General features: G+C 44.5%; 1 protein-coding gene across 2 annotated transcripts in view; it reads left to right on the top strand.

The window, feature by feature from the left end:
• Positions 1 to 14,895, top strand: part of LRRK1 (leucine rich repeat kinase 1) — a 917,814-nt gene that overhangs the window by 321,258 nt on the left and 581,661 nt on the right. For both annotated transcript variants that reach the window (XM_078683102.1, XM_078683103.1), the window contains exon 3: positions 1,891 to 2,054. In XM_078683102.1, coding sequence (XP_078539228.1) covers positions 1,891 to 2,054 — 164 coding nt within the window. The remainder of the gene's footprint in view (positions 1 to 1,890; positions 2,055 to 14,895) is intronic.

Raw genomic sequence — 14,895 nt, 5'->3', positions numbered from 1 at the left:
CATTTTTTCTGCCTATAATCCTCTCAGCACTCCTACCAGAGACAGGGCAAAAGCATCTGAAAGTGATGTTAGGGTTTAGGTTGGCACCTATCATATGGTGGTAATGTTTTGTCTAGTGGGCAGAGTCGTGACTGAAATCTCATGGTGTAACTTGACAGAGCTGTGGAACTACTGTAGGGAAAGAAAAGCATCCAAATTAGTTTTACTCCTGGCATTAACTGAAGGAAGATTATATATTCACCAGAAATATAATTGTTGAAGGTAGCTTGTACTTTAAGCTAGATTTCATTGATATAATGAAAATTACAAACATCCCTAGTCATAACCTTTATACTCCATGAAACTCTCAGGGATGTCTAAGGGAAAAGTCGCAGAAATGCCACCAATATATCGCCCATCCCTCCATGATCAGTCTTGACCCTTCTATGGGAGAACATGAGACATGCGGCTTCAGCATTTGTTATGGAAGTGGAATTCACCTTTGCTTCCACTGCTTTTCACTTGTGTCCGACTCAAAACAAGCATTTGCAATGCAATCGGTCTCACCTTTGGAACCTTATATGTATTTAGCTGTGCAGCACATTAGCCTGGGTGGCAGTTGAACAAGCAGAAAGTAATTCCGGTATTTTACTGACATCTACTGGTTGTTTTCTATCGAGACAGTTAAATAGAGGCAATTGAACAGAAAAAAAGTCCCTAAGCGGAAGCCGACACGTCCTAGGTCTGATCTCCAGAGCCCCCACAATACATATACACCTAAGTATATATTAAAGTATATACAAGAGGTCTTGAATGCTCGACCTAATAAAAATGACTTGTTTAAGGTAAAGTTTTTCTCTTGTGTTTTTTGACAGAAGTCCTTTTTCTTGCCATTGGTATTGATTCACCAAAGAAAGGGCTTTCTTATTAGAATGGTGTGGCTACTTGTTCCTTGTGCAACTGATGCCTCCTCCCGGCTGTGTCTCATCTCAGAGAATTGTTTTCAGTGCTCCTAATTTAGCTATAATACAGACACTGTTTGCTCCTTTTAAAAAGTTACATTCGCATTGTATTACTAATTGAGTTTTTCATTCTTTATCCTTTGTTTCAGTATTGTTTTGTTTATTTATTCTTATTGTACTTCTAATTGTGTTTTTTTTTTTTTTTTACATTTTATTTCTTACGATTGTACAGAATCAAAAAAAAATAATAATAATGCTCGCCACTGGGATGGGCAGCCTAAAATGTACAGCCCCCTGCTGCCGGTGCCACTGTGGAAGTTTGGATCCCAGGTCACCAAACTCGAAATAAATACCTTATTACATAGAGATGCCCAAAACAAAGAGACAAGCGTGATCTCGGAAGGATACTATAAAATGTTAGTACTTTCAACGAGCACTCCAGATACCAAATGCATGTGTACAGAGAGGATACCATAATGACTTACCACATACATTGACCACACCTGAGAGATGTGAGACAGAGGCACAAATCATAGAAACGCATTGTGCAGAGAGGAGTCTATATAATATTAACGCATATTACATACTTTAAGAACACCGTATATTTTCTAGTGACCGGATACATACATAGTTTACACCAGAGAGATGTGATTCATAGAGACCAAAATCACAAAGAAGCATTGTACAGAGAAGAGACCTTAGAGACTTCACACATACATGGACTAAACCAGAGAGACTTGATACACAGAGAAATACACCGCAGAGATGTCATCAATTTGCAGTAGTTGTGTTTGATTTATCTTGTTTGTGCCTACCAATCCTGTGTAATGTTAGATTTTAAACTCAATGACTTGAATTCTTCATGTATCTAATGATCTTCTATCACCACTACAGCTTTCTAAGAGTATGTGTACATTTAATGAAATGCAGACTTTCTGTTTTGTCACAGTCACTGTGGACATGGGAAACAAGCAACCCACGCTGAGCAATGGCTCCGCCGGCCAGTGCCCTGTAATAGGAAGTATTCAGGCTGCCTATAAGGAAGGAGAACGCTGCAGAGCCCTTGAGCTCGTCAAGTCAGCCTGTGAAGAAAGCATACTGAAGCTGGAAAAGGTACTTGAAAAATTTAGGATAATGGAATGCTTCTGTTTATTGATAAAGCTGACTTTTATTGAAAGAAAAGTTTATGAACATGTGTAACTTGAGCCTTTCTTTATCTAACACAATAGAACTTTACAGGAAACATAATTTCTCTGTGTATTTGTCTATTTATAGTTCTCAATGCAAAGGGTCAGGCTTTTTCTCTGGGCTCTGGGGCAGTCCGTGAGTACTGGACAGTGTCTGTGATGGGTGATGTTGTTCACCAGTGATATTCCAGAGCTTGCGGCACCATTTGCACACTATGTAAAAAAAAACAGGTTACTTCTAGTCCTCTTGGCTAGCCAGGTTACTTACAGTCTACTTCGATATCTACATTATTCCCTTTATGCACAAAGAGCAGTCACACCTTACACTTTTTTCAAGTCAAGTCAAAAATAAAGTTTATTTAGATCATTTGATCTATAAACCACAGTTCATCATATAAAATCTACATCACAAATTCATATTCTTAACAATAAAAAGTCATATTATCCTAAAAACTACATTTAAAACAGTTTAAAATCGAGAATTCAATTGGATTATAGAGCTACTGGCTACTTTTAAGCCTCCAGCCAATCGGGGAACTTATAAACACCCTGCATAAATTTCCCGATGGCAATCGCGATATCTCATTTTTCCATATCAACTAGAAGCTCCAGTGCTTGTGAACGCTCCTCAACATCATATTTTAAAAATATCGGGCAAAGGAACTGTTTTCGTAAATTTAAAAATATATAACAATCCAATAAAATGTGCAAAATATTACATTTCATTCCTAAATTACAAACACATTTACCATCAGGATACGTTAAAACAACTTTTATTGCAATGTTTATAAATATCGGGTTAATACCTATTCTTAGCTTAAATACTTCTATTCTTAGCCAACGGTTTGGTAGCAAATCTATATACGGAAAGCTTACGTCTTTCTCCCAGCCTGCGCTCATAAATTTTACGGAGTCTTTCTTTCTCAAGTACTCTTGGTCTGTTACCCTAGAAATTTCTTTACCCTGCACTTTGAGTACACTCTTTGTTACATTAATTTGGAGTGTCCTTGGGTCAATGTTCACATTCAGGTGGTCACAGATGGCCAGGAGTTTACTTCGTGTTACCTTAGCCCACTTTAACTCACTGGTCTGAATTTCTTTCATGCACCATTGGGACACCTTTGTGACTGCCCCCTGCCCCCAAACGATTCCAGAATCTGAGGAGACTCAACTGCACTTGCACATTCCATGCGGGTAGGCCTAATTCTAGTCTAACTGCCTGGATCATTACTGACCCAGGAAGAGACAATAGGGATTTTAAACATTTCCCCTCCTCTTTATCCCAGGAGCTTTTACCATCGATGCAGAGTACTTCCGCACCATATTGGAATTGCGGGGGAATCATAGCCTTAAAGGCTGTCAATAGAGGTTTATGGGACATATCGCCATAGCTATGGTTAAATCTTTTCAGCCCACATACCGCTAAGTGTGCTTTTAATTTCTGTGCTTCCAAATGTATGCCCCACTTCAAGGACCTTGTAAACCATATTCTGAGGTATTTGTATTCGCTTACAGTATCCAGTTTGGTTTTGCCTAAGTAACAGCTAAATTTCGTACTCTTCTTCCCAAAACACAACATTTTTGTTTTGGTATTGTGTACTGTAAGTCCTTTTGCAGTGCAATATTATTAAATACATTTAACTTCCTCTGAAGCCCCACCTCTGTTTGGTCCATTATTACAAGGTCATCTGCATACAGCAGGCAAGACAGGTGCCTACCATTTATTTTTGGGCTTGCACCTTTGACCGAGCACAAGAGAAGCGGCAAGTCTGCTAAAAATATGGCAAAAAGCAGAGGGGCCAGAACACACCCTTGCCTCAACCCATTGTTTATCACTATCTCCATTGTAAGGCCGCCAGAGGTGTCTTTGATTACCTGTGCCCAATTTTGACTATGCAGTTCCTGGATTACCGCAAAAGGTCGGCAGGGACCGCATAATTTCTCAATGTCTCCCACAAACAGTCCCTATCCACCAAATCAAAAGCTGCGCGAAAGTCCACAAAGCAACAAAATAATTTACCCTGCAGCTCCATGGACTTCCTCGCTACGGCCCACAATGCGAAGCAGTGATCAATACTAGAGTGTCCTTCCTTAAAGTCACCCTGCTCTATTGGAACTATTGACTGCCGCTCCGCCCACTCCTTTAAACTGCCAAGGATTATTTTTGAGAAGACCTTTTCACCAATGTCCAATAAGTTGATCAGCCTGTAATTCTTAGGGTCCTTTTTTCCCCCTTTTTATGCAAGGGTCTAATTATGGCCCCTCTCCAGGATTTGGGGAAGAGGCCTGAATCCAGAATTGCTACAAACATATGAGATAAAAATCCTGCCCACCAATCTATCTGAGTTTTAATTAGGACGACGGGAAGATTGTCGGGACCTGCTGCACGTGATAAATTCAATTTCTTAATTGTTTCTTTTACTTCTCTACAGAGAAATCTGATTTTAACCCTTCTACACCCCCTGTCCAAGTTGATCTATTCGTCTCGATTACCGAGGTCCTTTTTGTTTTATAGAGGTTACTTAAATAGTTTGCCCATGCCGCCTCTTCCACAACACAGCTCATAGTTCCCGGCACCCTTCCTGCAGCATCCTGTATCAGCTTCCAAAACCCTTTTATGTTTTTATTTTCAATTGTCTCTAAAAGGTTTGCCAAACATTCTTCTTTAAAAAACCTTTTCTGCTTCCTTACTAGGGATTTGTATTCTTTCTTCAGACTGAGTAGGAGCTCCACATTCCCATGGTCATAACTATTCCTCTGACGTCGCTCTAATTTCCGAATCACACTTTTATTACTCTGACATTCTTTGTTAAGCCACCTGGGCTTTCCTTTGCTGGGCTGTGTTTTTACCTTTGCCTGTTTCTTATCTTTTAGGTACACTCTAAAACACTGCACCGCTTGAACTATTATATCCTCATACCATGCTACCTGATGAGCTTCCCTCCTCTCCATCAGTAAATTTTGTTGAAAACATGCCAATTTCTCAACATACTCATCTGTCAATTTTGTAGTCAAACGCTTGGGATATTCCACATTTTGGGGGATCTCCCTTTCACCAGTACTTAATGCCCCCTCTACAATTTCACAAAATAAAGCATTATGATCACTGTCCCTGCGTTTAATTACTTGGAACTTTTTACCAGTACGTAGTTCCAGGCCTGGATAAAGATATAATCTATTGGACATTGTTGGTTTCCTACTCTAAAGGTCTGAGTAGCTGGACGATCAGGATCCTTCCTGCCATTTAAACATATTAAACCCTTAGAACCCAAGAACTTCCCAAGGGCTTCATCCTGGCTGGAGGTTAGACACAGTGGGAAATCTGCTGATCCTATATTATAGGCACTCAGCATGTCCTCAAACCAGTGATCTATCTTTCCAAAATTTAATTTGTGGTGAAAGTCTCCCATTATCACCAGAGCATCCTTCCCATACTTTTCTATTAGATCAATTATATCTTTTTTGAAGAGAATTAATTCTTTATCATATTATTTTTGAGACCCCCATTGAATATATACATTTATGATAATCAAATGGGCATCCTTCCCTTCAACACCTGGGTGACATACCTCACAAACCAACAGCCATTTACATAGAGAGCTAATTAGTTTGGTCTCTTTCACGAGTCTGGTTGAGGCAAGAGTCATAATACCCCCTGAGGGGCGTCCGCATTTTTTTAGGTCTCGCCTAGACGAAAGCAAAGCGAAGCTTTGCTGTCTATGGCGAGACAACTTATGTAGTTACTTTTGGGGGAATGTGGACAGCAGAGTTCCACGCGCTTTCCCTGGCCGAGATTTAACCTCGGGAGCGCGCACGTCGCCGCGCCTCATATTCCCATGCACAAACAAAGCCTCACTCACGCATGCGCACATACACAGCCATACACACACTGCATACACACACGCACCCCCCTTAAACAGACACACGCGCACACAGACAGACAGACGCACGCACGCACACACACACTCAGACACACACCTCTCCTCTCCCTCAACACACTCACCTGTTCTGGCGGTGCTCGGCGGCGGTTCTGGCTCTCGGGCGGCGGTAGCGCTTTGCGGGGCTCTCTCACCACATGAGAGCCCTGCCTTCCCCATGCGCCCGGCCGCTCTTCACCCGGTCCCCCATCTTGGGACAGGGACTCAATAAGGAGCCTTCGTGGCTCCTCGGGCAGCTCTCTCTCGCCGCGATGGGGCGGGACTTCCGGTTGGGGCCGCGATGGGATTGGCCGGCTGCCCAACCGCTTCCGGGTCGTCGCAGGCAGCGCGGCGGCCCGGCGGGGACTTTTTTTTTCTACTTTCTTGTGGCTGAGAATTCTGCATTAGTTAAACTACTGTCTGACATGAATTATTCTTTAAATTCGTAACAAGTATTGATGAAATAACCCCCCCCCCCGTGAGCTTATCTTTAGGGACAAGGACAAAAATGACATTATGAATCGAGCATACAATCTACAACCCTTAACACTTCTGCGGAAAAGCAAGCTACTTTGCTGTAAATGCGCTTCAACCCCTCTCAGGGGTGTGAAGCGCTATATGAATGAATTTACAATACGTTTTACTAGTCTCTTCATTCACTCCTATTCTCTCGGCATTATCTTCATTTACACTCCCTTCCTCCCGTCCTTTCACTGCCCTTAGGATTCTCCCCATCTCCTTACTGTGACGCTCCCTAATATTAACCCATACGTTGTATTTCAAAAGCAGAGCAAACAGTGTCCTAGCCATGTTTGCCGCCGATGCGCGTGCACAGCATTGACAGCTGATTGGCTGCGCTCGCGCCCTGCACCTTCCTGGTCTTTCTGAGGCATAGACTGTGCACGAGTACAGCCGCGGTACTTACGAGCAACACCGGGACAGGAGCAGGTGCAGGAAGAACGTCAGTTCACATATGGAGACCGCGGCAGCGGAGAACCTGGGGAGGAGGAGGGAGAGTTAAAGCGATTACTGCATGAGAGAGAGAGTAGCCTGTGAGAGCAAGAGTGGGTATATATAAGCAGGAGGAAACAGGACGGGAACGTGAAAAAGGTCACTGCAGCAGGGGAGAGTAGCATAGACAGCGAGAGTGGTTACTGCAGTGCACGGCAGTGCTTAATTTGTCAAACAATAAGTGCCAGGCCTCGCCAGGAGGCTACATCAGCTCGCATTACCGATTTCCCCTGCCAGCAGGGCTTTAAGTGGGATGAAAAAACTGGGGTCTCTCAAAGGTCCGTGGCCAATATAATTAAGGGCGTGGCTTAAAAAAAGTAAGCTAAAAATCTGTGCTTTGCATAGTGTGCCGCCCGACTTGTATTTTGCTGTTTCTGTCATTGCATCCAGATATATGATACAACAAGTAACATCATACCTACAACAAGGCAGGGCTATTGAACTATCGCAAAACGTCTGGGGAGGTACCGAACGGCTGGCAGGCTGTTATTTCCATACAATGGTGCTACGAGGACCAAAAAAAAAGAAACACGCATTTGCAATGCAATAGGTCTCGCAGTTGTTAGAGTTTGAGCCATTGGCATTGTAAATGGCAATGTCTTTTATTTATGTGTTGGTTTTTAAAACATTAAATAAAAGGCATGTCTTTTATTTACGTTTTAAAAACCAACACATAAATAAAAGGTAGTGCCATTTACAATGCCAATGGCTCAAACTCTAACAACTGCGAGACCTATTGCATTGCAAATGCTTGTCTTTTTACTGGCTGGTTTGTGGAATTGAACAAACCCTTCTACTACCTTAAAGGTGGTAGAGAGTCTCGAATGGAGATACAGCTGACACAAAATATTTCACACATTAACCTCAATATCCACCACAAGGATCTTCTTGTAAAGATTCCTATTTTATTTACACGCAGGAAAGTAATGCACTTAAATTGTAAACAGCCTAAAAATTCAAATGAAATTTGACTCCAAATGCAACTCTCATTATAATACAAAAATGCAAATAATATGTGGCTTTATGGCCAATAGTATTTTATGGCGGAGGGATCAGGCATTCTTAGGTAACTTCAGGAACGATTAGGTCTCAATTCCTTTACTATCGACTGCCCATGTTCAGTTGAGGATGGCCAGTAAGTGGGGCTAAGGCACCGGCTAGAATGTTACACTGTATGAAGATGGCTATGAAAATTTTGTAATGGTCTTCACTTTAAGGCCTTGTTGGAATGGTGGTGGTTGGAATGTACACCTTTATGAGCATATGTTCTGTGTGTTTGATTCTGGTGTTTGCCAGTTGGACTTTTCCTGTTGTGAGTTCAGGTGTTGATGGCATCCAAAATGAACAGTGCTCCCACCCAGGTACACCAACCAAATTAGCTGATGTAGTGCAGCAAATGGGGAATGAAAGTAGGTTGGAAGGGATTTTGCTTGAGAGAAACACAGAATTGACTAACTCGATGTGTACGTGGCAAAACTACCAGCCTCTGCTTAGTAGTGTAATCTTATTCATTAGAGTTTGTATTGTTTTGGTTGGTTCTAGATTGAAATAATTGCTTTTACAGTCACCATTCCTTAGCCTTCTTTTTATTAAATGTTCTTTGATTTGATGATACCCATGCTAAACAGTTGTGATGGTTAAACCATGTCAGGCGTGCAACGCACATTGGGCTAAGTGTTCAGTCCCACCCCCCACCTGTCATAGCCGGGGCTGGCTGTGCTGCGTCTGCCGTCCGATAGATCACTCACAGCCAAAGCCTCATGCTCCTGAGCCCATTTATAGCCGCGCCTTTTTTTAGGTCTTGCCTACGCAGCGCGCATGCACGTTGCATAGGTGAGACCTAAAGCCATCGGCACCGCTTTTTCATCAAAGAAGTGCACGCATTGGATTTCTTGCAATGCAAACACGTGCACGCCTGGAGATTTCATTGTGGGAGCGCGCAGTCGCATGCTCCTGCAAGGACATCGCGCATGTCCCCTCCCGCTGTGGCGCGCTCGTTCTCCACTGCGGGCGTAGCGTTGCGCGAGCACGCGCGCACCACTCAGCTCGCGCCCGTGCCCCATTACATCTCTTGTGCCTGGGTCCTCCTGTGCTCCTCCGCTGTAGTAGAGGGTCCTGCCGTGCCATGCCCTCTCAGGCTGGAGTCAAAATTGTGAAGCTAGCAGGCTGGGTGCACCCCATGGCAGCTAGTGTTGCCTCCTTGCGCTTTTTAGCGCGGTTCACTCAGGTGCAGAAGCTCGGCATGTTTTGAACGACGTGACTTTGGCGACTTCCTGCCGCAACTTTTTCACCGCATCTTCTCCTCAGTAATGCGACGATGCTATATAACAACATAGGCAATTTACTTTCATTTTCTCCTCACGCTCAGCAAAAATGTTTTTACGTACATAAAGATTTTAGAACACTTTCATGCGTCACAAACGTCCCAGTTGCCTCCCTATTGGACTTGTCAGACCAGTTGTCACTGTGTATGTCAAAGAGAACTCCATCATGTACGCTTAATTGGCTTTCGCCCATGAGGGCCCTAGCGCTACAGCTCGCCTCAAATTAAAGAGATGGAGACGCTGGCGCTGTTATGCTGGAGCCCCGAGTTTGTCGTCAGTGCACTCGCAGTTCTGATCTGTGCTTTTCTGTGCCGGCTAAAAAACTTGGGTTTGCACGAAAAATCTCCACAGCCTCTGAAAAGCCCGAGAGTGCACGCAAATACTTTCATGTTGGTTTTGTTGATTGCCGTACTGGTTTCGCTGTAGGCAGGGCTTTAAGTGGAATGAAAAAACTAGGGGGCTCTCAAAGAGGCATGGCCAAAGTAATTAAGGGCGTGGCTTGCAAACCCCAGCTAAAAATCTGTGCTTAGCAGAGTGTGCTGCCCGACTTGTCTTTTGCTATTTATGTCATTGCATCCAGATATAATACAAGTAATATCATACCTACAAGAAGTCGGGACAATTGGCTTTGTCAATGGTTGTTTGTTGCATAAATAAGCAGCAACTACGGCTCGTTTGTAACTTGTTCACTCCCCTAGAGTATCGTCCCAGGACTTGTTGCTTCTGCTTTTTTTTTCAGTTTTACTTTTAGGGGCAGGAACTTTTTTATTTTTAGGTTTCGCCTGGCGTCTGCTGCGCAGCAGCGTTCGCGCAGGCGAAATCTAATTTTAGAACAGTATGGGGGACTTGAACCCGCCCCTTCTTCCATTGGCTAGCTCCATAAATGGAGAATAGCCATTGGAAGACATGGTTGTCCATCACTGTTTCCCCCGTCACGACGGGAATCGTGGGCGTTTCTGACTCTCTTTTTAAGTCCCGCACCTTGTTGCCTGGGCCGCGCTGTGATTGGCTGCCGGCCCGGGACACCCCCGTGACGTCATTCCCCGGGCCGCGCTGTGATTGGCTGCCGGCCCGGGACCTGACTTGTTTCTTGTTATCTTTTTGATCGATCCTTTTTACGTTTTTTATGTTTTCCAAACACCCAGATCGATAGCACACCTAAGTGTTGAAGTATTTTCGAATGCTCTGTTGATCACTATCTCACAACTCTCGTATTGCCCCCACTGATGATGTCACGTCCTGCAACTGGATAAACTGACCTTAACATCCTGAAACTATTTCCTATTGAGCTGGTATTAGTGCAAAAAAAAAGTTGCACATGGCTGCCTGAGGTGCCACTGGGGTAGACTTCCATCTAGGCCCAAATGCCACCAGCTGAGTGGCAGAAAAGGGTGGTGGCAAAATATGACTGCGTATGGTGGGCACGCGTCTTGCACTAGCCCTGCACACTCAGCAGAGGGTGAGATTTGGAGGTTTTATGGAAGTGACTTATAACCCGTCTGAAAGTTCTGAAAGTTTCCTTCTGGGGGCTCCGTGCCGCAGCATCTCCGAAGCCCCTTCCTCCTGGCAGCTCGCCCGCCCCCGCAGCGCCTGGATTCCATACAGCGCCGCATCCCGGGCACCGCCGCTTCTGCTGATGGGTGGCTAGCTTTAACGACGCCGGAGCCGGGTGTGGGTGGGTCATAATCAAGCTCATATGGAATTCATTGATTCTGCTCCCCTCGAACATCTGTTCTCCGAGGGTCCCCGCTGGCTCGGCTCGTCTTCTGTGCCTGGTAATGGGAGGCTGCTAGTCTCTGCCATTAATTCCATGACAGGGAGAGCGCCTCCCCCGCTCCGCAGGGGGAGATTACACCACCAGTCCCCCTGCTGCAAAGCCCTGGATGGAAGTGCGTCCTGGAATGGGAGCTGCAAGGTCTGCATAGCGCCAACCAGGAGGCATGGAGGGAGGAGGCGCTTTTGTTGTATTTGCCATGATCGCCCCAAAGGGGTTTGTGGCGCTGAAATCGCTGAGGTTTATTGTAATCGACCATGCGAGGATAGAGGCATGAGTTGATTTGCTTGCATTCGATCTCCTGATGGTGTCAAACACAGTTACACAGATGCTTGCTGTACGTGTTATAAGTCACTGAGCCATCACTCCCCTCTTCCCACTCCCAACCCCGTGCCGAAAAGCTTGCGATGTTTTAATTTTAGATATTAAACACGTGCACATTCAACCAGCTGGCACGGAACTTACCCGCAGGTGCCCGTTCAAATCCATTCATCCATTTCCTTGTTAGGCATGCGAACCCAATGAAAACATAAACACATTTTGATATGTCTTTCGCTGTAGGAAAAAATATGACAATCCGGCTTGAAAATGAAAAATGTAATGAATGTTTTATCTGGCGGACTAAGCAGGATGTCCCAGAACAGAAAAACAGAAGCAACGAAAGAAACAAGCATTGGCAAGGTATAAGGACATTATAAATAAGTACCAGCCCTGCAGCCCTACAGTACCTGCGCTTGCACAATAGGTAGATATGATAATGCGCTCCTGCGCGTGAGAAATAAAATGTGTGAAGGTGAGCGCTCCTGTGCTCACTCGATTGGCAACAAAGGACAACGCGCTCCTGCAGGTGCGAAAATGAATGCAGGAATGTAAGCGCTCCTACGCTCGACAATATGTAGTATTGACAGCGCGCTCCTGCGCGTGTGAAATCAAACTGTAGAGTTGCAAGTGCTCCTGTGCTCATACTGTAGACCCCACTGGTACCGCTGGTCAGTACTCACTGGGCTGCTGCGGTACGCTGGAATCCAAAAGGTTTGAACAGGCCAGCTTCGCTCGATAACAGGTGAATCCCCGATGGATACCCCGGAACAAGAAGAGAGGCTTGCAGGATAGAAATAGAATACCGCCGGAGAGAGAGGGGCGGCGAGGAAGAGAGGGGAGAGTGAATAGAGGGGAAGAGAGAGAGCGACGGGGAAAAGACTTAGAGAGGGGGGTGAGAAGATGGGATTTTGCGATAGAAACGGAAGAGATTCGGAGGAGTGTAGAGAGAGTGAACAAGAGAGTGAGGGGACGGGTGATCGTGATACAGAGGGCGTGTAACCCCTGGTGCAACGTTTTCAGAATAGCCATGGCCTGGCCTTTCACTTCCCCTTTCTTTGTACTGTAAATCTAGCCTCAGACCGGGACTGACAGCGACCACCCTATTTCCCATAGTCCATTGAACCAGCCAAGTTCCACAACAGTGCTTTCCCTTCTACTTAAACCTGGCGTCTTCAACAAGTGGCTTGTGAGCTACCAGTAGCTCGCCGCCTACCAATGAGTAGTTCTCTTATGTGCAGCCTACTAAACATGAAAGCCTTTGCTTGGTCGAAATATTATTAGTTTGTCAAAATTTAAATGCATATATTTGAGACGAAAATGTGTGTGTTTTCAGAACTGACAGGGTGATGTGTGGAGAAAAAGCATTTACATCTTCAAAATAAATTTAAAGCTGTTATTTAAGTTGGAGAGATGTATCACTTATATTGTTACCTTGGTGCATGGTGACTGCTGCTATGGCTGTTATGCATAAGCAATGTAGATGCAATGCAAATTTATAGTGTTTATTTACTTTACTGCTGGCAACCCTGCCTAATGCACTGATGTATTTACTGCTGACAGTCTTTGATGGACTATCACATCACTTATAGTAGCTCGGGATACAATGCCAATAGCTCTAACTTTGGCAAAGGCAAAACCGTTGCATTGTAAATGCTTGTTTTTATTTTGCCAAGCTCTTCACATATGCGAATGCTTGCTCCCTCTCTTCGGGCTGTGGCTGCCTTCTCCTCCTCCTTCCTTGTCAGGCTATTTTGTCCCCTGCAGCCAGCGCAACACTGCTGATCCCCCCCCCTTCTTCCTTTTCCAGTCTTAATATCTGCATTCTGTCAAGTCTCTTACCCCCTTCTCCCCATTACACCCACTATTCTTTCCGCTCCCCTCGTTTCCCCTCGGCTCCTTGCTCCGTGATTATCTTCACACCCTTCCTTCCTCTCGCAACCCTCTTGGTAGCTCATGCCCTCCATCCTGGTGTGTACACACGCTCGTTGTAAGGCAGGAATACATCAGTTGCCTTCTCAGCTAGAAATATACACAGTGTAGATCAGATGCATTGTTCTCCTCCATGGTGTCTAATGAATCACGTGTCCATGGTCTCACAGTCACTGCTGCAAACATGGCCACTCGTTGTTCAACCTAAATTGCAGTCGTTAGAGTTTAGGCAAAAATAAATATTTAATCATTTTTATTTTTACGTATTAATCAGTATTGCAATTGCATGGCTTGCTTTACATATTGCATCAGCTCTGCAATTAATGGTAAAATACATCTGTATATTTGTTGAAAAAATAATGCATGCTCATCAACATTATTAGTTCTATTTTATAAAGAATAGTTGACTGTGTTTAGTGATGCTTGTAGTGTAGATTATATACTTACATTTGAACAGTACAAGATTGGCGCAACCGTGAATCAGGCTGTACGTAGTCATTTCTGTCTGCTAGCTAAATTATTCTCCCACCCCCTCGGGCTGGGGTTTGTGCATGCGCTTTTTGTGGCCTACACTGGAGCAGACTCAGTGGAGCGTCCGGTGTAGAGTCTGTTGAGCAGTGGCACAGTCACACTGAGAGGATGTGTTGCCCTTGCCCTGCACCGAAGGCCTAATCCCCTCCGCTGTCATGAGCTGGGACATATGTCCATCACGGAGCTATGCGCTGCTCTGCCAGGTGCTTCTCTGTATGAGCGCCCTCCGGGGGAAGCGACCATGGGCCGGGCGGAGCAGCAGGGTCTCGGGTACATAAACCTCATGGGACAGTGGTGTGACTGCGCTTGTATAACATTTGACAATTGGACCTTTGAATCCTTTGACATCATACTTGCATTTTGAGAACCACTGACTGCACCTACCGAACTGCTGCCATCTTGTTCGAGCCTCTAAAGTCTCTACTGTCTTATTTTCACCAGTGGAATTACTGCACTTGTCTTTCTTCAGCTTTGGTAAAAGGACTGACCACATCGCCTGTTCTGTGCAACTACCGACAGCACATTCATTCAGTTCACATTAGCACGAATGCCACACACTTAGCGTTCATTGGAGTTATGCTTCGAGAACTGCAGACCTCTCTTGTGACACGGCCATAAAAATGCCTTTTTGGATATAGTTCTTTTATACCTCCTTTATTCTTGTTACATGCTGTAAATAATATGTAGACCTAGCCTTTTACTCCATAGTTTTTCCTGTTTTTAATACTCATGGAACAGAAAGCCGTGCTTGACAAACGTATAAATACAATCTTCCTCACCAAGAGTAACAAATCAGAAGTAACACTGAGAGAGCGCCATTTACAGTGAAATTTGTAGGGGTGCAGCATATGTACAAGTAGTCAGCTCCCGCATATATAGAGGACTTTTAATCATGGTTAGATGCAATGCATGACGATGTACTAAAGTAAATTGGTATTAGAAAATGCGCAGAACCAATGT

This window comes from Lissotriton helveticus, chromosome 3_1 (genome assembly GCF_964261635.1).
Source record: "Lissotriton helveticus chromosome 3_1, aLisHel1.1, whole genome shotgun sequence".
NCBI lineage: Eukaryota > Metazoa > Chordata > Amphibia > Caudata > Salamandridae > Lissotriton > Lissotriton helveticus.
Note: the sequence above shows the minus strand (reverse complement) of the source record. Positions and strands in the feature narration are given on the sequence as shown.